General features: G+C 40.3%; 1 protein-coding gene across 10 annotated transcripts in view; it reads right to left on the reverse strand.

Annotated features, from left to right (window-relative positions):
* The window catches only part of SRGAP2 (SLIT-ROBO Rho GTPase activating protein 2), a 253,602-nt gene that overhangs the window by 125,873 nt on the left and 100,442 nt on the right, over positions 1–27,287 (reverse strand). For all 10 annotated transcript variants that reach the window (XM_037067162.1, XM_037067163.1, XM_037067160.1 and 7 more), the window contains exon 4: positions 2,631–2,793. In XM_037067162.1, coding sequence (XP_036923057.1) covers positions 2,631–2,793 — 163 coding nt within the window. The remainder of the gene's footprint in view (positions 1–2,630; positions 2,794–27,287) is intronic.

The raw sequence follows: 27,287 nt of genomic DNA on the forward strand, positions 1-27,287 counted from the left end.
AACACACTTAAAACAAAAGAGATTGAAAAATAAAGGTATGAAGAAAGAATGCTTCTTCGCCTATTACTAGGAAGCAGCGAGGCTCTCAGCCAGCCCAAACACCACCAATCTACCCTTCCGATCTGCCAAGCCAGAACTACTTCGGAGTTCTCTGCCTACATTGGACCCCAAGGGAGAGAGGAAAGAGATTATCTACCCTATGGGATAGAAAGACTGGCTATTCAACCTCAACATACATACCTCTAATCAGCTATGATTTAATTGATAAAATTTATAAAGATCAAGAGAAAACTTATGATCTGCAAAAGTATTAACAACTGTATGACTGAATCTCACAAATGTAATGTTGAATGGGAGAAACCAGACACAAAAAAGTACAAACTAATTTCTGCTTTCAAAGTTAGGACAACTGTTACCCTTGGGGTTTGGGGACCCCAAATCCCTGATGACTAGAAAAAAGGAATGGGGAGCACTTCTGGGGTACAGAGACATTCTGTTTCTTAGTCTGGGAGCTGGCTACTAAGCATGTTCAGTTTGCAAAAATGCATTTAGCTGTGAGTTTATGAAACGTGTACTCTCCTTCAATAAAAATGTAATATATAAACAGTCCTAGAAGTAATTTAGAAACACACAGCTTAAGAAGGTCAACCCTGAGACAATAGCTAGGAATCTAATTCACAAGTAATTTTTCCTTCTGAGGGCAAATGCCCCATGTTTTATGTATATGCCACGCAGTCAGGCCTTTGGTGAAGTGTGAAGGGCACCTGAGGAGCCAGGAAATCTCATGGTTTTGATCACCGGTTGCCTTCACCACAGACACCTCTGATATCCACTGGGGCTCCCAGACTCTCAGCCAGGTTCTCCCCTAACCTTCTAAAGCTGGGAGAAAGGGGGGTTGAGAGACTGGGTGACATCTAGGTAGCTGAACATCTCTCACAAAAGTTTTTTCTCAAATGAACATAGAAAATAAAGGAGAAAACTATCAGCCGAACCCTTTCCTTCTCAAGATGGTTTAAGCCGCTGCTGAGGTAATGAAGGAGAGCTGAAGTGGTACCCGATTACCATCAAGGTTCCAGCTAAACAGGCTTTACATTTTTGTAATAAAAATATATATATTTAAGGTATAAAACATGATGATTCTATATATACATATACATATATATACACATACTACACACATATATATACATGTATATACACACAGAGTGAAATGATTTCTGTAGTCATACTAATTAATATATCTCCTTGTATAGTTACCTTTCTGTGTGTATGTGAAAAAAGCACCTGAAATCTACTCTCTTATTTCCAGCATTCAGTACAGTATTATTAACTATAGTCATTCATTTTAGTCACATATGCACATCACCAAATGTTGCAGGACAATTCAAATTAACGACAAGCAAGCTGTGGCAGATGCTAAAACCATGAGGAGATGGTGCAGTATGGACGCCTGCTCCTACATGAAGCACGGCCTCACCCACAGCACAGCCGGGCCACTAAAAATAGCCAGTGAAGGCTGGGAGGAGTTCTCTTTCTCTTCCTTCATTGTCAGATGATTGTACCCTTAACATCCTGTGTCTAAGACGCGGGGAAAGCCCCTTCACAGATACAATTATGTTGACAGATTCTAAATCATTTATTTTTTTCACACTATTATAAACAGAAGAAATTGGGTTCTACTTATAGACCTAGTGAGAGCTGGAAAACTTCCTAATGTTAAGAATTAAAAAACTGAAAATGAGCTATGGCTATTACTGACCTTGGTTCTGTTTACTGAAGTCCCTTCCCCCCAGCCTCAAATTTTAACATTGAATTTTGTCAAATGAAAACCAATGAATTCCCCATATATGAAACAAATAAAATAGCCCTATATAGCCTCTTTATACCTACAACTTGTTGGATGATTATTTGCTTTCTGAAATGTCTTCTGTGTATCTCAGAACTTCAGTGTTAAACATAGCGTATCATGTACAATGATTGGGGCCTTTGTCACCATTTGTTACCAAAATTCACGAATAAATGACTCGATTGAGAGCCCAGGGTGAGAGAGCTTAGAAAAGATGTTCCCGGGTTTCCAAGAGCCTGGTTCCACTACTGACAGGTAAGGTGAATTTGGCACTCATTTCTTAAGATTATCACAATTATTTTTGAGTTTTTCCTTGGTCAAGTTTTTCAACTTACACCCAAGGAATTGTGACAAATAATTGAGCGTCAAAACACATGCAGGGACCCAAAGACAAAGATATGTCATATAAACATGTATGATTTTGCTAAATGAACTAGAAGAAAAAAACATGAAGTGACACTAAAGGCCCCTTAATCTTAACAGCTTCGCAAATCACATATGGAAATCGATTAACTATAGGTATTATTAATATATACAGATTGTGAATTATGCTACCAATCCTGGAGTTGTACCTTGCAAATAGTTATTTTCCTGGACCTACTAATAATTCAGGTCAGAAAGGAAGAAAAGAATGTCAGTTTAATCTTTTTTCTCAATGTATACACAGTGGGCAATGACCAATGGCAAGCCTTGTAAGTGAGCCAATAAGATATTCTTTCTCTTGCTTACAAACTTGTGTCATGGCTCCACCCAAGTATCTGTATGGCTAGAAATAGCTATATACCTTTTTAAAGAGTCTTCCTGAGTCCTCGCTGACTTGAACAAATCGAGGGATGATATTATTCAGGTAGATGTCACTCAGTGTGGTGTGGTCCCTGCTCTCCCGCTTCACCTGGTTTAAGAGGAGATTCCAGCAGTTGACTGGAGAGAGAACATTCTGATCCTTCCTGCAGAGAAACAACAAGAAAAAAACGTTATAGTTAGTAAGCAGCTAGGACCGACATCTATGTCTATAGTTCACATCACAAAATCACTGTGATTAAAGTTGAACCAGAAGTAAAGATATTTTTCCTGAACTCTGCAACTCTACTTTTTCCTTTTTCTAGAAACTCAATGAAGAAAAAGGAGAAAATAAGAATAATGAGAAGGACAGGGAAGGGAGGAGAGAAGCAGGATTATCTGTTGAGCATCAATTTAGTTGAACATGTAGGAAGTAGGTGAATGCTTTACGTGCATTATCTCATCCAAGCTCCATCATTTCACTGTGGGAAAAAAAACAACAACAACGGCCATTATCCCCATTTTACTGAGTAGAAAACCTGCCCACATTAGTGGGAAGGAGTCATGGAGTAAGTAAGATGGAGCCAGGGACTAAAACCCCAGTTCTGTGTTGTCTGGCTAGAAAAAGGTCTAGGCTGTCTCATGCCAAGTCCACTCCTTAGCCACTAAGTCATCTGGTATTCTAGGATTAGAGACAAAATGAATGATTTTATCTGGAGACAAAATCACTAGAGCACTACAACTAAATCTCCACACATTTATCTATTGTAGAATTCCATGAATACAACACTGGAGGCAGCTGCCATGAAAAAGTCACTAGAAACTCTTCAGTCCCATAGAACGCATCTAAGGAGGCTTTGGTTTCACTGACTGAGCATTATTCCACATCCCATACAACGTAGAGCACAAGTGTACCCTCACACACGTATTCCTAAAACTCCTATAGCCTGAGTGCAACAGTAAACCAAGATGCTCATTTCTAATGAAAACACTGGGATCCCAAAGAATTAGTCTCTACTCAGTTCACAGCACTAATTTAAGTAACAGAAAGTTTTGCATCTGCAAGTTGGATCTCTTTAAGGAGAGAAACAGAAAGTAGGGGTTGCCTGTGGTACTATTTACCAACGGCTTACCATGCATTTGGCACATGGCTGGGTCCGTGTTGTTTAGCTTGAACCCTACAACAACCTGATGAACTGGGTGTTGTTAACCACATTCAGCAGAAGAGCAAAGTTGGACTGAGAAAGGTTAAATATCTTGGTCAAAGTCACAATGCTAAAAAGTGGCAATACTAGAATTCAAAATCAAGTCCTGTAATTGCAAAGAAAATGCTATTAATCACTACAGAGAATCACAACTTCTTCGCTCCCCTTCCCCCATTCACTCCCTACTGTCAGACTCTTCGGTGCAAAGAAGGCAGCTAGAGAGTGTCCTGGTTCTCGAGTCGGCACTGCCTCCCTTCAGGGCTGGAGGCTGCCTGGCCCCTGTGATCTATAGAGCATGGAATTCAATGTGGGCTCTTCCAGTTGTTAGAAGGTAACTATTAGCAAATAATCACACCACACCTACTCTGGCTTCAGAACACACCAGACCATTAAATCAAGTATCTGTCTAACCAGCACCAAGAAGTTGCATCAAACCCATGAATATGAATCCAAATCCAAACTGTTCAATACTGTCTCCCCCCTCCACCCTCTGCCCCACACTTCTATCACATATACCTACATCACACTTCTGTGATCAAAATCCCTAACACTTACGTACTGACCACTACTGTAACATTATGTCCACTTGCTTTCCTAGGGAAATTAGAAGATTTCTATTTTAATAAAAATATAGAAATAAAAATAAAATATTTTTATTTTTAATAAAAATATTGGCATCTGGTCCTGGCCGGTATGGTCCATTTGGCTGGGTGACATGCTGCAAAGCAGAAGTTTCTGGTTCGCTACCCGGTCAGAGCACATGCCTGAGTTGCAGGTTTGGTCCCCAGCCTGGGTGCATGAGAGAAGCAACTAATGTTTTTCTCCCTCCCTCCCTGTCCCTCTTAAAAATAAATAAATAAAATCTTTTAAAAAAAGTTTAGCACTGAAAAAGGTAAACAGAAAATAATCTTAAATTCCAAATGATGAGACATGTGAACACATGCATTCAGACACATTTGATGTTTCCATTGCAAGCAAACTTTTAAATAAATTCCAAATCAGTTTTAGTTACAAAGCCCTAAATAATCTAATTTATACTTTTATTGGGTGGTGAGATATCCATGTCCTCAGGAAGCATGGAATATATCAGGCACTTGTATTTGCTTCGTAAAAGGGCAGATCTTATAAGACCTTAACTGTACGAGGTTTCAACCTGCTTCTTATGAATACACATGAATTGGTGGTCTCTACTAATTCTTTTCCTTTAGTGCTTTACACACGTAAAAATAATTCAATTACACAAACATATAAACATTTGTATCTTATAAACATATGAACAATGCACAGGACTGGGGGCTTTAGTGGTTATAAAAGTGCTTAAGTCAAAGTGCAGTGTGGGAAACAAAGAATGACCTACAATACAGCAGAACATTAGAAGTACGAACAAAGGGTCAGCAAGCCCACACAGGTACACGACAGATCACAAGCGGAGGCAGGAGAGGCAAAAACCAATCTCACATCACAGAAAATGATGCAGAGCATAAGTTCCAAGGGTACCCTCAGAAGAAAGGATAAGTGAAAAAAGATGAGTCATTTAAAAGGATAAGCAGGAAGTGGGGATCTTTTAAAATAAAATACCCTTTCATTTAACACTAACAAATTCTTATTAAGAACTTCTAAGGTGCTACCGAGTACTTTCCAACATGTATGCATTTCTATCCTTACGGCATGTAGTGGGACAGCCATTATTCGTTTCAGTGTACAAGGGCTTTCACATTTCAACTTCAAACAACTGTTACACATCCATCCAAATGAGCAACCCCCCCCCCCTGCTTAAATGTGCCTGGGACCCAGAACCCAGCTTTCCTGCAGTGGCGCCACAATGTTTCGTGCATGCCAGGCGGACTTCATTGTATGCAAACTTTGGAATAAAGAATCAGTGTGTGTATCCGAACATCTGAAAAGTGTGCTACTAGTTAGAGTAGATGTTGCTCTGCAAAGATTCAGCTTTCAGTTCCAGCTGTGACCCTCCTTGGGTAAAACTGCTCAGGTGAGCGAATGACTCGCACACACTAGTCAAGTTTAATTACATGCCACAGAAGGCTTGGGGGCCTGTGTTGTGTTCGTGACATTGGGTTGGCCAAAAAGTTCTAGTTTTTTCTGTAGAAATAAAGAACACTTTTCATTTTCATCAATAACTTTATTGATTTGGATATTTTGAGTATGTCGGCTATCTCCTGAGTGGTATAACATTGATTGTTCTCAGATAATGTCTTGATTTGATTGCCATCAGCTTCAACTGGTCTACCAAACTGTGGAGCATTGTCCGGCGAGCAATCTCCAGCACGAAACTTCACAAACCACTCTTGACATGTCTGATCAGTCGCAGTACCTTCTCCATACACTGCACAAGTCTGGTCATTAGCTGTGTTTTTACCTTTCTTGAAATAATAAAGCATAATATGATGAAAATGTTGCTTATTTTCTTCCATCTTCAATATTAAAATGGCTATGCAAAAATTCACCAATGTTGATAAAGTTTTTTTAAGTGCACACTGATGTGACAACTCTCACAATGTAATCTAACAAACTTGTTTTAAATGAAGTTAAAGACAACTAAGCACTACTAGAGCCACCTTAGAGAATAAAAACAAACTTCTGAGCCAACAACAGAAAGGCCATGGGTGGGTAAGTGAGAATACACGTGCTCAGTGTCCTCTTATCTCACATTCAACTGTAATGCTTCTTACACATTTTCAGGCTTATCCAGTTAATATTTATATAGGGAAATGAGAATAGCTGCTGGGTAATGTTAGTGATCCAACTTTAAAAGAAATATCCTTTCCAAGCATCTAAATCAATTTAAAACTATTTCAAGATTACAACTCATCTGTGTGAACCAGTAGTTTCTTGATATTATTGGGCAACCTAAAGCAGAACCAGAAATAACTTGGATGTTGAAACTGACATAAAACTGCAGCTCTCATTCATAACCCCAATTTAAATATTTTGGGTTCATAAATGGTCTCATTGTGTTCACTGATTGACTCTGTAATAAGTACTCTTTATAAATTTGCACTTTAAAAGTAGATTTACACTACTAAATATGTTGTATATATGGTGGTTCTATGTAAGATTTTAATTTTAAAAAGGAATCTGTGATTTTAAAAATAGTATTAAACTCCGTTGTCTGTTTCTTCTAGGTGGTTCCCACTCTCTTTTACTAATACCGTACTTTTTCATGTAATGTATTTGGTTGAGTTTGTATGCTTTTTCAGATGTATTCCTCCTTTCAACTGAGGTGTTTTAATTAATGTATTTATTTATTTTGGGAAGGTGTTGGGGCAGGAGAGGTGAAAGGCATCCTGTAGAAGGGGAACACAAATACACTGCAGAGACAATTTCCCCAGCCAACACGAACAAAGACGAAACACACTTCGGGCTGGAAAATAAACGAGTCAACGAGACGTGATTTCATGGGGAGCATATTAAAGTTCTGCTAGAGTGGTTTCCTGCTTTAGCAGCTTTGCAGCCTTATTTTATTTGGGGCTGCTAGAGCCAGGGGAACTTCATTTGGTTAGGAGATTGAAATTTGCCTTGATATCTTTTCCATCTATCATTTGTTTGTACAGTTTCTTTACTTCTCCTGCCCCCAGAGTCTTAGGTTGTGCAATATTTGGGCATTTAAAGAAAAAGGTTTACATCCCTTAGGAATGTGCCGAACAGCTGCAAACCTCCTCAAACACTAATCCCTAAAAAGCAGACAAAATATCCAGAAGTGTTTTTCTTACTTAAGAATTTTTTCAGGAGGAAGATCAAAAAAACATCATACTGTACTTGAGAAGGAATGACCCTAGAGTCCAAACAAAGGAGGCCCAGAAAGTCACAAGCCGGCTATGCATCCTCGGACGGGATGATTATTATACATGCACTGAAAGAAAGAAACCTGCACAGGTTGGTCATTAGCTTCAAATACATCAACACAGTTTTTCTCTTCAACTTAGACTATGGACAGTCAACAAACTTGGCAACAAATGCTCAAAGGGATTTCTCCCAAATATCTAGGGTGAAGACCTCCACAAAGGTCCAAGTTGGCCTGCAGCACACTTTTTTCTTGTTCGGTTTCAGTTGTCTCATCTATAAAATGGACACATGCTAGCTCTCTAAAGATCTTCAAAGCATGATTGTAAAATCCTGGAAGCTCTGTTGCCCTAAGGTGTCATTTAATTAATAATTACTATGTTCATAGCTCCACAGATGGGATATGCAACACAAGCGTGGCATCACTGGGTGCCTTGAGCTTCTGCGTTGCTCAAGTGAAGAATGTTTCCTTTTGGGCCAACAGTCTCTTCTGACCTGCTCACCTCACAGGTCTGCTGTGTGGCTCATTTGAGATGCTGGATGCAAAAGAATTACATCAACAGCAAACCACTACACAAATGTGAAGAAATATTATTTTTATTTCCAAACAAAGTAGGACTCAGCTTTCATCAACTTCCAACACGCTCCTCACCCGGCCCTGGGCCAAGGCCAAGAGTGCAGCCTGTGGAAAACGAACAGCCCTTGGCAAATAATAGTCGGGATAAGACAGCAGCAACAGGCAATTAACCAAGCAGCTGTGGTCTCTGGGAAGACGTGAGGGAGATACCAATGGGAGAGCAGAATTTAATCTTTTCACTGTCAATCCCCTGAGGGGCAAGGTGGAAAGCTCAGTCCTACATTCCACACAGGGAACTGTGTGCCCAGGGAGACCGGAAGGAAGCCAGAGGGAGCCCAGGTAGCCAGAACACGAGGTGCTTCAGCAACTCCTGCTGAGCCCCCTTTCTCAGAATTCCTATCTAAACTGTTAGTCTGTGTACAGAGATGGGAAATGTTAATATTAATAAATCCTGAAAAGAATATCATTTCTCTCTTTTAAAAAGACATATATGTGATGATAGATAAAACCCAAAATAAACTGAAGACATTATTCAATACATGTTATTGAGCATCTAACTATAAGAAGGATAAGAAAAAGGCACATATGAATATTACATAGTAAAAGGGATCATTTAATGATGGTTGAACAGGGAACTACTGACAAGGGGGGGTGGGAGGCTGGATTTTTAAACTTAAATTCCTTCCTGGCACCTTGATTAAAATGAAATGAACTGAGGCAGGCAAAGAGATTATTTTATTCAGATGAGTGTTATTGGCCTTCCTGGCTTATTTTCTCTAATATGCATTTTGCTGATGCTGACAGAAGCAGAAGGGCTGGATAGAGCAGCGGATTTATGGTTTGACAGTGCCATGCATAAAATCGGACCCTTGCTGACCCAGATAAGCTAGAGGACGGATTGGATTTATTGGGGAAGGAGTTAAAAAAAGGTGGTGGTGGTGTGTGTGTGGGGGGGGATCTCCAAGGTGGAAACTGACTTGAAAAGGAGTCTTCCTCTAATGTTGGCTGCTTGGTTGTGTGACCTAGTAGTATAATAGCAGCCTAAAGGCATCTTTCAAAGATGAGCAGGCAGGCAGGGAGGGAACAAGCAAACTTCTCTGGGCTTATCACAGCTCAGGCTTCTGCCAGCAATGACATCTGAGTATAAAAGGAGAGTAAGACTGAAGGAGAAAAAGGCCAAAGGCAAAAATGTATATTCTATGTATGGAGAAATGAGCTTTCAAGTTTTCAAGCATAACTTAATACCACAAATTGTCTTCAGTAGCCTGGACAGATGATTAGAACAGATTCAAGCAGTAGTGAACCACCTCACTCAAAATAGTCTAAGTTGTTCCCTATAATCACATTTGGGGGAAAAGCTGTATGGAAATGGAATTCTTGTGGCTCTGGGTTAGTTCCAAGGAGCTCAGCCACACCCTTGGGATAATGGCATGTCCCAACGGTAATAATGGCTGGGAGTTTAGGAATCTTCTCTGAAGTTAAGAACTACAGCAGCACCATGTTTGACATTTTAATAATGTCAGCATCATGTCTGACATTTCCTGAATGATCGTAGGACCAAGGTTACTCTGGGTTGGGTAGGGAACAGGTGTCATTCCCAAATCTGAGCCATTGTAGACCCTAACCAGAAACATCTCCATCAATTTGTGTCAGGTGAGAGACTTTTGTCTTCCCTTCCACCACCCTGACACCATCCCATGTTCAAGGTGGGGAGAGAAGATCGGAGGTTGTTTGAATAACTCAAGACAGATCTGAAGACCATGAGATCAGATGCTGTAGAGAAGGGTGGGGTCTACCCAGGATTTGAATCTCTGCCATCCAGATTTCTTGCCTAGACTTCTGACATCTTATTGTCTAGGCTCCTCCTCTGAGTCCCTGATCTCTGAGTCTTCTTATTTCTTATTCATTCAACAAATATTGATTGAGCATCTACTATGTACCTGGCGCTGTTCTGGGCCCTTCCTGACCTGCTTCTCTCGCATTTGCAGATCTCCCAGATTCCAGACATGATTTTCCTGCTCCTAGACTGTCCATCAGCCACAACCCACATCTTATCCGGGTATTGATGCTGTGCGTGTACACTGCTTTGAATGTCGCATTCTGAAGCCTGGATATGGCTGGTTTAGAAGATCTGCCTACCAGCCCTCTCTATGACTTCTGCAGACTTGGGCCCTCCCCTTTGTTTACACCCATGTCCTGCCACTAGCATTCTCAGAACTATAGAACAGTAAAAATAAGGAGGTTAGTAAACCATTCTTGTATACTCTGGTATAAGCTAAGTGCTAGAGAACAAACACTGTGCATTCTACCCTAATATGATCTATAGAACTAAGGACCTAGAAATTTAGTTACCGTATTTTTCAGACTATAAGATGCGCCCCGCCCCAAATTTGGGAGAAATAATGGTTGTTAATGCTGATGTTGAGTTCTGTTTATATTTACATTAAAATATGATGTTATTTATGTTATTAAGTATTTTACCACATTTTTTTCCTGCCCTGGCTGGTGTAGCTCAGTGGATTGAGCACAGGCCTGCAAACCAGAGGATCGCGGTTTGATTCCCAGTCAGGGCACATGCCTGGGTTGCAGGCCGGTTCCCTGCAGGCCAACTCCCAGCAGGGGACGCACAAAAGGCAACCATACATTGATGTTTCTCTCCCTCTCCCCTTCCCCTCTAAAGGTAAATAAATAAATAAATAAATAATCTTTAAAAAATTTTTTTTCCTATTATCCTCCTCTAAAAGCTAGGTGCATCTTCTTATGGTCTGAAAAATACAGTATTTATTAAATTTCCCCCATAAAAGCCCCCCAAAATAGGCTGTGATAATATCAAATGGTCTCAGCTAATTCACTCAAATAATAAGAAAGCATCAGAGCAAGAGCCAAAGACGTAACAAAGGTACGACTGATGACCAAAATGAAAAAAAGAAGTTTCTGTTTAAAAAGATTTGTAACCATCTAATACTGTAACAGTTGGATCCACATATTCCATAGAATAACCTATAAACAACTCTAAAATTGTATCTTTGGTTTCTTCTTCTCTAGTTAATTAACATGTCATCAGAAACCCCATATATAATTACAGCACATGACAAATACATAGAGAAAAAAATATACATGCAGAGGTGTTAGCAGATTTTTTAAATGAATAAAATCTTGGGAGATGACTGAGATAGGCAGTCTGGCTCACCCCTGGTAGTTCTTGCCTGAGAAATAAATACCTGTCTGTGCCAAACTGAAGTGGCGTCACTAAGAAATCCACACACTCACTTTCAAAGCAGTAACCACTCCCTTGGGAGCAGGCAGCTCCCTGGCACCAGGCGCAAGCTGAGCACTCGGAGCTACAGCCGGCAGCTCCTCCTACCTGGCACATGGTACTTAAACATGCCAAGTACAAACAACCCACTGCAGAAGAAAGGGTGTCTCTAAGATTCAGACGTCTCCCTCCTGAATACCTGTTAATGGGACAATGAGTCCCTTTACATGCTTCATGATAACAATGAGGAAGGAAGAATAAAGTAATATAACTTGATTCAGTGAAACTACGGAGCTAAATGGAATGAAGTCTAAATCGTCATCGGATCAGCTGCATGCACCATTATTGTTTCTCATGTGTCATTTTGATATTTATCTTGCCTTACCGGAAGGGAGTCTCTTGAGGACAGGGTATATTTTAGAATATTTAATGAACATCTATCACCAAGAATGGGTGGGCACTTAACCAGCATTGACTAATGACAGACGCCACAGCCACAGAAATCCTGTAAGTGTTGAGCACAGTAAGAAAATTCATGTGATGAACAGTTAACATCTTCAGCCTCCATCAATCTTGCCTAATCAACTGTTGCACCATGTATCTGGGTGGCTGTGGGGTGACTGAAGTTGTACACCCAGTGGTGTATGTGCACTAAATCAGAGCGTATCATTAACCACGTTGATGCTCTGCGGGCAAAATGTTAAAGTATTAGAGTAAGAGATGCTTTGGTCAATTCCTAGGTTAGTAGGTTATTGAGTTCTACAGAGGTCTATAAGGAATCTGGATGAACAGTGATACCGAACCCCAGCAAGGTGGTCCTCTGTGGAAAATACCCTGAACCATGCTTATAACCTAGAGTCTAGTCTTATTTTTGACACCTACTAGCCAGATAACCTTTGGATAAGTTGCAGACGCACTCTGGGCCTCAACACTTCTTCATCTGTTTAAAATTATAAATAAAGACAGCAGACCTTCCATGCCTAATTCACATGGCTATTATGAAGATCAAGTAAAACAAGGTGATGTCCATAATAACAAAAAATCTATATTAACAGTGTTCCACACCTACAAATCAATATCGTCCTCACTTATTATTATTATAACTATTATTATTCCTTGATAGTCCACACAATATATTTACATCACACCCCCCGCCAAAAAGCGACTAGAGTCATGCCTGAAAAGACAAACATGTCTCCAAATTCCTAGGCCTTATTACTCAAGTTTGCAATGAACTTGCTTTATAAAGTTCATACTTCATCAGTGTATTAAGTGTTGCTATTAACTTATCTGGTTTTCTGGGAATCCCCAAATTCAGTGAATCTCCTATGCCCAACCTCGGAGAGAGTGTGAAGAGAAGACTTTTAAAATGCAAAGGGAAAAGCCAGAGGGAACAAAAAATAGAATCATGGAATTTCAGAGCTAACAAGGACTTTTAAGGTGGTTTAGAGTCTAGACCAAACTTGTCATTTTCTAAGTGAGGAAATTGAGGCTTGGGGAGCCTGAAATCACACAGATAGTGGGGGAGCAAGGCAAGAACCCAGGTCTCCTGACCAGCAATCACTTTCTTACTGCACTGTGGTTGTTGCTTAATTTCAAAAAAACAGCCCTTAGCATTAAAGCTGTGGTGCTGAAAGAGTTAATGGACAAAACGTTCAGCTGACCAAGCCTCAGAGCAAAGAGCTTTTCTAAGACAACACATAACAGGAATACCGAGGGTCCATGAACCCAGAGGGAGCAAAACTGTTAGTGCCTAACCGGAAAGCATGTTGACACGCTGCATGCGGTTACACATGAAAGGCAACTGAATGAGAAAAGTCGTTTTGATCCTACCCCATTCTAATTTGGGCCTGGCTCTGGGCACCTACTGGAGGGCTGGGCCACACCCCAGCCATTTTGTAAAGTGACCCTTTAGTTTCTTCACTCTCTATTCTGTGGCCTCAGTTAACTCCTTCTCTACCTTCACAAGGGCCATAACAAATATCAGAAAAAAAACTTACCAAGAAATATCACGTGGCAGGAGTGACCATGGGTAATTGGGGTCATTCTGGAATGGGAAGATTCTTAGTCTGGATTCAGATAGTACCCACCAGTATTGACCAGCTCTGAGCAAGTCAGTGACCTGAAAGCCTTGTATAGCCAAGCTTGTAAGTTCCTAAGAGTAGTTTCTCTACATGTGAGACTTCAAGACCCCAAATTACATTGCATCAGAATAGCCTGTAGCACTTGTTTAAAATTCTATTTCGGCCTTGGATAGTGTGGCTCAGTGGACTGAGTGTCGGCCTGTAAACTGAAAGGTCGCTGGCTTGATTCCCAGTTGGGGAACATGCCTGGGTTTCAGGCCTTGTCCCCAGCTGAGGACATGAAAGACGCAATCAATCAATGTTTCTCTTGCACATCAAGGATTCTCGCCCTCTCTTTCTATCTCCCACCCTCTCTCTCTAAAAATAAATTTAAAAATCTTTAAAAACATTAAAAATAAATAAAATTCTATTTTGTTAGTGGTGGAGTGATGCTCAGGAATCTGCATTTTCAATATGTATCCCTGGTAATTTTATGCACACCAGAATTTTTAAGAACCAATGTTCTTAAACCAATGTTTTCCAACTGTAGGAAACAACCCACTAATGGTGTTAAAAAACCAATTTAGCATGCCACCACCTAGCATTTCTCAAAATGAAATACAAAACAGTAGAATAGAACAATACAGAATGAAGTAGAAAGTTTCAGTATATCACATACAGGAAAGGTCTATAGCTATTTTTAAAAAGATTTTATTTATTATTTCTAGAGAGAGGGGAAGGGAGGCAATCAAACATTGACTGATTGCCTCTCGTACCCACCCCTAACCAAGGATAAACCTGTAACCTAGGCCTGTCCCTGACCAGGAATTGAACTGGTGACCTTCTGCTTTGAGAAATGACATCCAACCAATTGATCTACACTAGTCAGGGTTCTACAGGTATTCTTTTGGGAAATATTGTTCTCAGTTATTAATTCAAAAATACACATATATCTCTGTCTATATCCCACTTGCAATATAAAAATATTATTTATAAAATATTTTGGGGGATGATTACCTACCCCAGACCCTTTTGAGAGTATTCTTCCAGGTATTCTCCTCCAAAGAAGAGAAAGAAGGAGGAAGTAAAGGGAAAGATAGGGAGGGAAGAAGGTGAGGGAGGGCAGGCAGGATGGAGATGCTTTGTACATACATACCATAATTTGCATGGGTCAGGGGTCCCTGAACTTTGGGAAGCCCATCCCCCAAGGTCTTCTCCTGAGGATAGCTCCTACAGTGTCTGGCACTCAGGTCAAAGTAGGCACCTGATACTTACTGTACTATGCCAACAACTTTGTCCTGATGCTCCCTGTAAATGACTGCCGGTGTCTACATGATGCAACTGTAAGATAAGAGGCCCCACCACATTGATTCTCTTCCTCTTATATTTCCAGGTGGCTAGAAATGTTGAAGTTAGACCATGCTCTAAAGAACACTGGGAGAAAGCTGTTATCAAATTCCAAAAGTGAGGATTCTGAGAGCAATGGTGTGGACACAATGTTACTGGTTTCCCAGGAACACGCTCCTGTCTATAGCATTCCAGGGTAGGCTATGAGACTGGTACTTTTTTGCACCCCTGTGGATAAAGTCAACACAAGAACGTATATTTATTGGCAAGTTAGTGACCTCTTTGACCTGTAAATGCACCCACATTTACAGACACAGAGACCCCAGCTTTGCCTTCTCTAATTGACCAAAAAACAGATATTCCTTAGTCCTTGATAAAAGATTGAAAAAGGGCACTGACAAAAGAAAAAGAGCATCAACCCTGCTTGATTATCAACACAATCTCACCCCAATGATTAAACCTATCTGCACATAGAGAGGGTGAAAATGGGGGCAAAGGTTTTGGAAACCAGCCTCTGTCAAGTGAGGCATACAAAGAAGGGACTGGAAATGGGCCAGGTATAATGAGGGGTGGTAGCAGGGGGAGATGGAGGAGAGGGACAGGCAGGACCATCGAGAAGACAGAATTAAACCACAAAACTATTCTAAAATTTTGTGATGCTTTTCAGTAATTTGTTTTCATGTGGTGAAAATTGGCACAGCATCAAGGATGCTTTGGGTCCATCTGTTTTTGAACTTAAGCCACAGGCAAGATTCAGAACAGCTGGATCAGCAGCACTGACCATGTTATATGTGTCTTGAAGAAGGAGAGAAATAAAATGAGTGTGGGAAATGAGAAGAAGAAGGTTAAATGGGGCAGAGGAGGGGGAATCTGGAAGCTGTCCCCAGTCACAGAGGAGAAATCGGCCAGGTCAGAACTGATGCAAAAGAGTTAATAGAGAGGCCAAAGCATCTCAGTGAAGAAAAGCAAGCAGGACAGAAAGCAGAGGTGTCAGAAAGGGGAGCATAGCAACGGAGCCAAAAGTTCTGCAGGTTTGGATGTCAATGAGCAATGCTCAGGAGGCTTCACCTTTGAGAACCAAATCAAGATCATCCAAAGGACCTACAGCAGGTGTATTACAGGTAAACCATCTTCACGCACAGTCATTGCTTAGAACTGAGATAAAAGCTAAATTCTTATTTCCCTTAGGGCAAGAGAGGTGATCATGGAGAATGACAGAGAATGTGAGGAATTGTCTTAGGAGAAAGTGACAAGAGTCTTAATCCGTAAGGTAGCTTTCCGGAGTCACGGCAGGCCCAAGACGGGATGTTCCTTGGCACACTTTGTCTGGCCCCTGGCCCCATCACTGACTTCCCATAATGCCCCAACAATCTACAGAGAAGCAAGAACCTCACTTCTCCTGGGACTTCTCAGTCTCTAGTCAAGAGAAAGGATCTAGATATGTGAGTCTGATTCTATCTTATTTGTTCATTAGATTCTACACATAAGTGAAATTTATTTTGCTCATTATTTTACTTTGTTCATTAGATTCTACACACAAGTGAAATCATATGGTATTTATCTTTCTCTGACTGGCTTATTTCACTTAGCATAATACTCTCCAGGTCCATCCAGGCCTGTTGCAAAAGGTAAGATTTCCTGCACAGCTGTCAGAGGGGAGAGTGATGGGGGGTGGGGTGCTGGATGAAAAAGGTGAAGGGATTAAACAAAAAACAAACAAATGAAAATACCCCATAAACACAGAAAACAGTATGGTGATTACCAGAGGGAAAGGAGGGTGGGGGTAGGTAAAAAAGAGTAAGGGCGGGGTAAATGGTAACTTGACTTTGGGTGGTGAACAATACACTATACAGGTGATATATTATAAAATTGTACACTTGAAGCCTACATGAACTTTATTAACCAATGTTACCCCAACAAATTCAATAAAAAATTTAAGGAAAGAAAAGATCTGGCATAAGAAATGTCAATCAAGATCTCATTCTGAAGGGGAAAAATTAAATACAAACAAATAAATAAACCAAATTGTATTTCAAAGAATACTATAACAACATTAAAGGTCTAGAGCTAGAGGAGAAGGACCTAGCAACCAACTTTGGAACACAGCATTTTAGTCCTCAAGGCTAAAAACAAAAAACTCTAAACCAGTACTGAAACCTAGTTATTAGTCTTGTTTTTTAGGCACATGGGTTAGAGATTCTGGAACTACTTTTTGTACATCTAAGACTGAGCAATTAAACAAATATATTATGAATAATGGGTGCCAGCTTCTCGATGTTCAGAAAACAGAGTTACAAATACAGAAAGGGGAAAAAACAGAATAAAACGTGGTGTTGAACTGGAATTGAAGATATCAACATAAACTCATAGGTTTTAATAGAGATAAAACTATATAGAGAAATTGACACAGATGTGTGCAAGTATATGGTGTTTACTACCCTTGTCTGCTGAGTGGCACCATAAACAACGCTACTCTGATAGCAAGGAGCACGCTTAGTGCCCACGGTTTCTAAGTACCATTCCCCACCAGAAAGCACCAGAGCTCTTTGAGGAAATGGCTCCAGAGCTGAAGCAAGGAAAATAGAAGGTGAGCCTGGGAAACCCTGTGCCAGAAAGTAGGATGGACTCAAAGAAAGGACACTGACTTGTAGGAACTCCACTAGCTGAATCTGGGACAATGTTAACATTAAAATAAATAAAGATGGCAAAGGAGTACAATCTGTTGAATACAATCAGAATCCATGAGTCCATACCGATATAAACAAACAGCCAGACATATACATGGAGGAGATGAAAAAGCTCTTCTTTACAACAAATGTAGAAGCAAATGTAGAAGGAATGATGGAAACTGGGAAACTATCATTTGATAACCATCATAATAATTGACTAAAGCAAGAATTATCCATTAATGCTAAAACTAGTGGGTGTAAGTTTGCAAGAATAACACATTTTTTACATGGTCTCAAAGTATCTCTCCAAAATACATGCACTGATCACCAAGTGTGAACTAGTATATAGTTCATGACAGAGCAATATGGTAGCTGCCACATCTGCCTAATGGTCAAAGTTAACATCACTAGTAATAGGGCAAATTATCAGCAAGGGCCTCCTGATATGACATCACTTCTATGGTGTTCCTGCCCAAAGTACATAACCTGAATCTAATCATAAAGAAATACCACAGCTGGAATTTATATCATGTTATTAAACAATGTAACTCCAACAAATTTAATTTAAAAATACACCATGATGTGCTGATCTTCTAAACATGATTCATGAATTCTGCTTACTACAATCACATGACAAATTAGGAAGTTTCCTTGATTATTTTTTAGACATTCTCTTGTTTTACTTTATTTTTTAAATGGATTCATAGAGAGGCCTAGCAAAGAGCATTTTAGTAAGATGAAAGTAATTTTAAAGCATTTTATTCATCACTGGTTTTTAAGGGGAAAAAAATCAAACATGTTAATTATCTGATTTGAAATGAGGTAAACTAACAGGCATATTAAAATATTAAGGATAAGTTAGCTTCTTTAAAGCTAGGATGTTGAAAAATAGTAAATTTGGTTTTGGGTATAAATAAAATATTGAAACAAAAAAATCAGACATTACCAGAAATATGAAATTAAGGTACATTCCACAAAATAACTGGGCTGAATGCACCCCCAAAATGTCAATGTCATAAAATACAAAAAAAGACTTGGAATCCATTCCACATTAAAGAAAAATAAACAGATAAGACAACTAAATGATCTTGAACCTTCCTTTGCCAAAAAGGAAAACATTTTTTTTAATTTTACTTATTTATTTTTAGAGAGAGGGGAAGGAGCGAGGGAGAGAAACATCAATGTGTGGTTGCATCTCGCGCACCTCCTCCCGGGAACCTAGACTGCAACCCAGGCATGTGCCCTGACTGGGAATCCAACCAGGGACCATTTGCTTTGCAGTCTGGCACTCAATCCACTAAGCCACACCAGCCAGGGCAAAAAACAAATTTTTTGAAACAAATAGTAAATCTGAATGTGCTGTAGATTATATAATATTGTATCAATATTTAGACTGTGATTTTATTTTGATAACCACACTGTCTGTCAGAGAACATATTTTTAGTAAATACACACTAAAGAATTTAGGGGTAAAGGGGCTTTATGTCCATGACTTATGGTCAAGTGTCTTACAAAAATAAAATATGTATGTGCATGCATTATGTATGGAAAAAGAGAAATATAAAGTAAATGTAGCAATATACTAATATTTGGGGGCAATCTGGGTAAATGGTATACAGAAATTCTCTGTACTACTTTTGTAACTTTTCTGTCTAAAATGATCTCAAAAAATGTTTTAAAGATCCCATTCTCAGGAAAAATAAAAAGAAACCATTTCTCCTATCTTTCCTTTGGCAATAAATGTATACTACATTGTGTTAACCTTTTTCATCTAAACCTCCTGCCTTCCACATGACACAGTGAGCCTCCTAAAGGCAGAGGCTGTGTCCCATACTCCTCTGTGACCCTAGCCCCAGCCAGCCATGTTGTTTATTGTTGAGGAAGACAATGGAGTCAATCTCATATAATACAGGGGACTAAATGGGCCACTCAATAATTCTGGCTCCTCAACCTTGAACACTATATCTTGTCAGAACACACATGCACATACATACATGCATGCATACAAACATACATATTCAACCTTAAAATATTTCACATTAAATGGTTACCTCCATGAGCTGGAATAGTGGCATATTCTCCAGTGTATATTTAATTTAGGAATTAAGTGATATTTAATTCTACTCTAAGGGCACAGCCTCTTAATATAGAATAAATGCTCATTAAATGTTTGCTGAAAGAACAAGTGAATCTCACACATCAGGACTGGCGATTACCTGGACTTCCTACACTAATGCACAAAGGGCCAGGAGTGGACTTGTTTTTCAGAACAAATAACAGCAAAATAATGTTGTTAGCCCCCAAAATAACTAGTGATCTTATCGAAGATTTTTAAGCCAATTCTTTCTGAAAGAGTGACTCAAAAACAGGCCAGAGCTAATAAATTTCCTTCTCATTTGATTAAAGGTGAGAACCTTTCCAAAGTCCTTCTTTAATTTGGTACCAAGAAAGCCTACTAAAGAGGTATTAGGGGTCTATTTTCTCCAGATGACGCCCCCAAACCCTGCTGCAAAGTAGGTTTCCTAAGCATTCACCATCTGGCTAGAAACTCAGTATGCATATGCGTCTGGGGGCTGGGAGAGGGGTGGTGATAAAAAAGAGACAGCACTGAATTCTTTATAAGGTACATTATCTTCACCCACCTCCAACTGATGTAACGGAGACTTGGCAAAACCACCATTAAGAATGTACAAAAATAAGGTTAGCACCCAGGACAAAGCCCTAACAATAGCATTTAATCCTTATAAGAACCTGAATGGCTTCCAGAGGTGCTAATGGAAGAGACTGGGCAATAAGCCTGTCTGAGTGCTGGCATGCATGTGTCTGCAGGACTCTGGTAGAGAACAGCACACATCTCCACCCATGACCAGAGAAAACAGAAGCAGTGAAGCAGCTGACAAATCAGTCCATGTATAAAAAGGGGGACAGGGTGGAGAACAGAAAAGTCAATATACCCAAGAAGCCAAACCTTTCTAAATTGTGCCTGCTTCCGGAGTTCATTTGCTGTCTATTCAGCGTTCATTCAGTACCCTGTGCTTTGTCAAAGGAACTGTGACTTTTTGGATTCTTCAGTCTGAAGAATCAGTTCCACCTATACACACTGCAGAATCAATTCTCCATAATTTCCTCCTTTTTGTAAATCCTCAAGATGCTGCCTGTAAATTTAAAGAATTTTAAGCACCAACAGAAACCCTATCCCCACCCCCAAAACTTAGTTATGAACATCTGTTGTTTACAAGGGTTCAGGCTAAGAGCTGCCAGACTTGTTCTACAACCTCTACTTTAACACAGAGGTTGCCAGGGAGGGATGTCTGAATTTCACGCAAGGATGCCCTGTCCCAAACGCTTTAGCAGAAGTCTGCAAACACAGCTCAGCATCCTACTGTTAACGATAATCCTAGTTTGTTCAGTTCATTTTCTAATACTGATTCTTTAACCAGCTATACCTGAAACAGGAGAGTTTTCAGTGGGGAGGGAAGAATCGGGGGGGAAAGGTACAGGGAATAAGAAGCGTAAATGGGAGGCATAAAATAGATGAGGAGAGGTTAAGAATGGTACAGAAAACAGAGAAGCCAAAGAACTTATATGTACAACCCATGGGCAAACTGAGAGGGGAGGGATGCTGGAGTGTTGGGGAAGTGCAGGGCAGCAGGGGGACAAGGGGGGAGAAAAAATGGGAAAACTGTAATGGCATAATCAATAAAATATACTTTAAAATAATATAAAATAAAGAATCACAGCTGTGCTCACTGATCCTCTCTGAATTTAACATTTCAGAGACAATAATCCAATGACAGGTAGCACTGTGTATGGGCAGGAGGTAGCAGAAAGGATGACGCTTTTTCAACTCCAAAAAAAATCCAAGCCCTACTTTATTCTGATTCTCCCTAAATCCTTCATTAATACTGAGCTCTTCCCATATGATTCTGTTTCTCTTCACAGTGTGAAACTTCAGTATAGCACAAGAATTAGATATTAAAGTCTTTACTTCAATTAACTTGGGACCAAAACTAATTGAGAATATAACTGTGCTATCTCTGACCTTTCCCTGGCCAAGCTAAGTTCGAGTCCCTCCAGAGTATCCCACCTTCCGGGCCCCCACTTCCTGGTGACTACTGGAACCTGCTTTAACTGGGGCCCTATTTTTAGATTCATGGGCCCATGTGCACAGGTGTTCTTATTATTCTCTCTCAGCCTGTCTGATTTCCCCCATTTCAATTATGAACGTCCTTATGAAAGAGACCATCTTTTCTTCTTATCCTGTAAACCCTCCCACTTAACACAGCTCCCAATAAAGACGACATGGCTTTTGCCTTTAAAAGAGAACTGGATCAAAGTCAATTCATTTAACTGGCTGTGAATTCCTGAGAATTAAAGATCCAGGCACACACTGCTTCCTATTTCTACTACACAATTACTATGGAGCTTACAAAAGCTAAGAAAAGGAATACTCAAAGTCCCCTGCACCCCAGCACTGATGTTAAGGGACAGGATCACCGGGGTCTGGCTCCAGCAAGCTGAAATCCTGAGGTGTGTCCTGCTGACATTCCAATGGCAGTGCCTAGGAGACAGAGGAAGCCCTCAGCAGTCTCCAACATCGTTCCAACTGCTCAGAAAAGCATATTTTGATCCTCACCGGCCCTCCACTGTTTCCTGCCCTAAAAAGACATGAAGCCATTTAGGCAGAATCTTGGGAGCTTCTTTTCGGCCTCATGAGACAAACAACCCAGTAAATGACATTCCGTTATGCTTATGACTGAGGTTTGTACACTACCCTGCTGGTCTTTTTTTTTTTTTTAATTTTAATTGTTGTTCAAGCACAGTTTTCTTTTACTCCCATCCCAGCCCACCCCTGGCCTGCTGGTCTTGATGGTGGCCACTGTGGGAAACTGAACAGGACTGGCATTCTCTATTCACCCAGATTGCAAATGGGACCTCAACTCTATACCCTTATGGAAATCCAATGATTAGGCAATTAGTGGTGAACACTGACTCTGTAAGGTTAAGGAAATCAAAAGGTGAGTGTAAGACAAATTTCCTCCTCTTGATGATTATAAGCCTGGATCTAAAAGTAACATGCCAGGGCTAACTACCTAGTTCAAGGTACTTCATGACAACTTGTGAACATGACACCTTACAGGATAAAACATACAACTGCTGAGTTTTTATAGGAACTAAACATACAATTATAGAGTCACATAATTGCATATTTCCCATCTAATGCAGTCACATCATAAAAATCTGGATGGAGAAAGAGTTTGCCATTCAAGAGAGCCCACAGTGGTTGCTGGAGAAAATGGAGACTGCCATATTACCTAAGCGCCAGGCTTAAGAATGCTTAACTCTGCACAGGGAATAAATAATAAATCTAATCTAACAAGGTTTCACCTGGTATAGTTACATTCAGTCCCAACTCCTGAGGACAAGGCTAGTAGTCACTGCTATTTACCTTTACTATGTGATAAGCACTGTCCTAAGGGCTTCAGATATATTAATTTACTTAATCAGCATAACAAGACCATTAAGTAGCTACTAATAGTATCCTTGATTTACAGATGGGGAAACGAGGCAACTAAGAAACTTCATCTAAAAATCACATTGCTAGTAAAGTGGAAAACCCAGGATTACAAACTCAGAAAGCCTGGTTCCAGAACCTGGAATCTTAATGCTCACACTATTCTCCTTCTTTCACGGTGATAATTACATCAGCTACTATTTTTTGAGTGTCTACTAAGTTACGGACACCAGGCTAGTGTTTTACATTTACCTAATCCCTAGAACAACTCTTCGGGATAAGCACTATGCTCCACGTTTCATAGATGTGAAAACTGAAGCTGAATGAGGCTCCTCAAGGCCACGCAGCTGTAAGTAAAACGACAGGATTCAGACCCAAATTTGTCTGGATTAAAGCTCTCAGCTTTTACCACTAAGTCATAAAGCCTCCCAAAGAGCTTTCAAAAGAATTCTTTCTCTGTTCCACAGATTGACCATCATTACATCTTGCTGCCCCCTTAAAATGCTTGCCTGTGTCTCTTCTATCATGCTTTCAGCATCTGTGAAGAGACTTCCCAACTCTTCCAAAAGGAATCCAACCACCACCTAAGGTTCTATATGGGTTGGGCAAGTGAAAAAGTCACCAAAGGACCTTTGGTCAGTTTCTAAATAGTTGCAGTTTGAGCCATGGCTAAAGGAAGCCAACCCTTGCCCAACACCAAATGCTACATCTGGGCAAAACCTATCCTAGGGGAACAAATAGCTCCCAAATATATCCAAAATGAATGGGGGACACATTGGTCCCAGGAAGTAAGGGGTTCTCCCATTTGGTAGCTTCATGTTTCCTCCTACTTCCCTTCTCAAAGTCACCCCAAACTCAAAGGGGAACTTCCTGGTCCTCCACCCTTTTCTGATTTGCAATCACAGCTGTAACATCCTCCACAGCCATTTGATTCTGCTTTTCAACCCAATGCTATCCTGTGAGACTGGTGAACAACTCTAAACTCAGCTGCAAAGGAAAAATCCACTGGCAATAGGTGACATAACTGCAGAGATTGTGCATGTTCAAATACTGGGCCCATGGCCAAGAACATGGACTCTACAAGAATTTCACTCTAATTAAGTGTGTACCTAACCTCCCACTGAAAGGAGTGTTGCAGGTGAAACATCTACCAGATTCTTGAGATACCTAGGTCCTGCTCCCTCACATATCTTCCATAGTTACCCAACTCATAACCAACCAAATAAGCAGGTTTATTTTCCATATGTATCTCCTTAACAGACTGCTAATTTAATGTCAGTGAGAATAGGATATTGTCTTGTTCCTATCTCCAGTAAGGCCCCCAAAATGCATACTGAATAAATGCACAAATAAATATATCTTCTAAATCCCTTTTCACTCTCTGCAATCTGAGTACCACAGACAATACAAGGGATGGCTCCCCTTTTCCCCACTAAACCTTCCTCTTGGAAATCAAACATTTCCAAAGCCTCACCCATCACCTCTCTATGAGCATGCCCAAATCTCTACCAACAGCCCAGGCTTTTTAGCTCTAAATACAGCCCAGATCTTTAGCTCTGAATACAGCCATTCATTTTTTGTCAATTAATTGAAAATTTCACCTTTAATATCCTTCCAATATCTTAAACTTAACACTCAAAAACCAAACTTCTCACAGTCTAAGCTTTCAAAAACAACTCATTCTCCTAGCTTCAGTATTTTTATTAATGGCATCATTAATCTACCAGTCGCTCAAGTCCAAAAGAAACTTCACAACCCTCTTTCTTTCCTGCTTCCAAGTTCATTTGAAACCTGAATCCCATCAGTCAGCAAGTCCTATAGATTCTTCCTGCACCAGGTGTTTTCCATCTGTCTCGAGACTGTAAGCTCCAGGAGTGCACGAGGCAGTATCTATCTGGTGTGGCATGTGTCTGGCGCAGGGTAAGAGCACAGCGCATATTTGCTACGTGAACTGAAGGATCATTGTTTATTCCTTTCATTCCTACCATCCCACCCTAATTTAGATCCTTATTATCTACTGTGGCAACTGGTTTCACTGTTTCAAGTTTCTTGTCATTTAGCAAATCATGACCCTAAGGTCAAGGTTAATCTTCCTTAAACTGAGCTCATACCTCAGCCTGGATATTAGCTGTTCAGATCTTCAGTGGTTTCCAGTGTCTACTGCATAGAGCCACATCTCTGAGACAACACTCAAGGCACTTCGCGATATGATCCTGTCTACCTTTGTCCAATTCCTCCATGTGCACTTGTTTATCCCAGCCAAACCAGCCTACTCACTCTACCCCAAAAAGTGTTCTGTACTTTCTTCTTGCTGTGCCCCTCCAGCCTGCAACATTCCCCCTTCTCTCCAGCTTTCAAAATCCTATTCATTTTCTTCAAAGTCTGGTTCAAATCCCATGTCCTCCCTTTAAGTTTCCTGAGCACACCCTTTTGCAGCACACACTTGGTACTTACCATATATGCCTTATACTGAAGTCTGTGTTACTGTATTCCAGTATAATTTATCCCTGACTAGATTATAAATTCATATGAAAAAGAACTACCACTTCTACTTCTTTGGATTTCTTTCCTCTAAGAGTCTAGAACAATACCTTTAAAATATTCAACAAATATTTGTTGCTGAGAAGGAAAAGCTGTAAGAAAGAAAAGATGCTGGCAGAAGGTTATGAAGTAGCATAAGGTCTCTGTAAGGAAAACAGCAGGACAGCAGTGTAGGCGTATTCCTCTCAAAACTCAACAGGAAAAAAAAATAGCCTCAAAATAAAAGAAAGCACTGAGCTATTAAAAGTAGGAGATCAAAACCAACTGAGCTATGACTGAAAGGTAATTTACAGCAAGACTATGCAAAAAACAGCTAGCGCATTATCAATTAGAGTCCTGCTGGGCAATATTAACACAGATTCCACTTAAAAGAGACAATCAAAGGCTCAGCAACAAATAGGAATACATTTATACTCTTCAAGGACCCAAAGAAAATGAAGAACATCTTCCCTAGAAAGACTTCCTACCCTTCATAATATTATCTCTGCTCTTAATCAAACCAGGCAGATAGAATTTCAGACATTAACAGGGCCCCCCACAATTCAAAGGGACGGAGGAAGCCATATTACCCATCTAAACAAAGCAGAATAAGGTAGAATCAAACAGTCTGTGGGGGAGGGGGAAGAGAAGGAGCATGATGGGACCGCAGGGTCAGACTGTACAGAGGAACTGGAGCTGTGTGGGCTCTAATGAGGGTGTTTGCACGGAGCACAGTGTGGAAGAAGACAAAAGGTGAGCAGGAGCAAAGCAGAATAGGAAGCAAAGCCAAAGAGTGGCAGGGTAATGGCTGCCAGGGTAAGAAGTTGTCCATGAGAAGATGAAAAGGGCAGTTCAGCAACATCCGTCCCACACAGTCACTTGGTGGGGGCTGGCAGAATGGGTGGAAAGGTGAAGCGATACAAATTGGTAGTTACCGAACAGTCATCGAGATGTAAAGTATAGCACTATGTATAGTGTCAGACGGGTACAAGATTTACCAAGATGGTCACTTAGTAAGTTGCATGTCTAATCACTGAGGTGTGTGTACTAATATAATATTGAAATACTATAATATTTCAATATTATAATACTGAAACTAATATAATATTGTATGCCAAATGTAAGTGAAAAATAAAAAAATTATTTTAAAAAAACAAACAAACCTGTAGCAGAATACGCAGCCTGAACTACTATGAGAAGTTGAAATCTAGCCAGGGTGAAAAATGGCCTGGAAAAGGATGGGATAAATCCACAGGGACTAATAACTTCGGCCCTGGCCATCCTACCCATCCCAAGGTGAATAGTTTCCATGTTCCTGAGATGAGTCTGTCCAGACCTGCTGCTGGCAGTTGCTCTCCTGGCAGCACATGGAGACAAATTCATGGCATTGCTAAACCAACAGCTGCTACAGCTCTGGGGGAGGTGACAAGTGCCCAGTGAGGTGCTCTGGGCAGAGAATGAACTATTCTAGGGACCTGCCTGAAAGTCAGTGAAACCTAGGCTACACTTCACTAGTGAATGAAAATAAAGTAGAATTGCCACTCCAGAGACCCAAGAAACCCACAAACCCTTTTCTGTCCCAGCTTCTTTGACTTCACTTGCTCTTTGCCCTTACATTTGGCCCATTTTTTCTATTTCCAAGGGCATGATGCTTACAGAATAAAGCCCAAACTGTCAGCCGGCATTCATGGACCACTGTAATCTGATC

This window comes from Sturnira hondurensis, unplaced genomic scaffold (assembly GCF_014824575.4).
Source record: "Sturnira hondurensis isolate 20B ecotype Veracruz unplaced genomic scaffold, ASM1482457v3 Scaffold0017082, whole genome shotgun sequence".
In the NCBI taxonomy this organism is placed as follows: Eukaryota; Metazoa; Chordata; class Mammalia; order Chiroptera; family Phyllostomidae; genus Sturnira; species Sturnira hondurensis.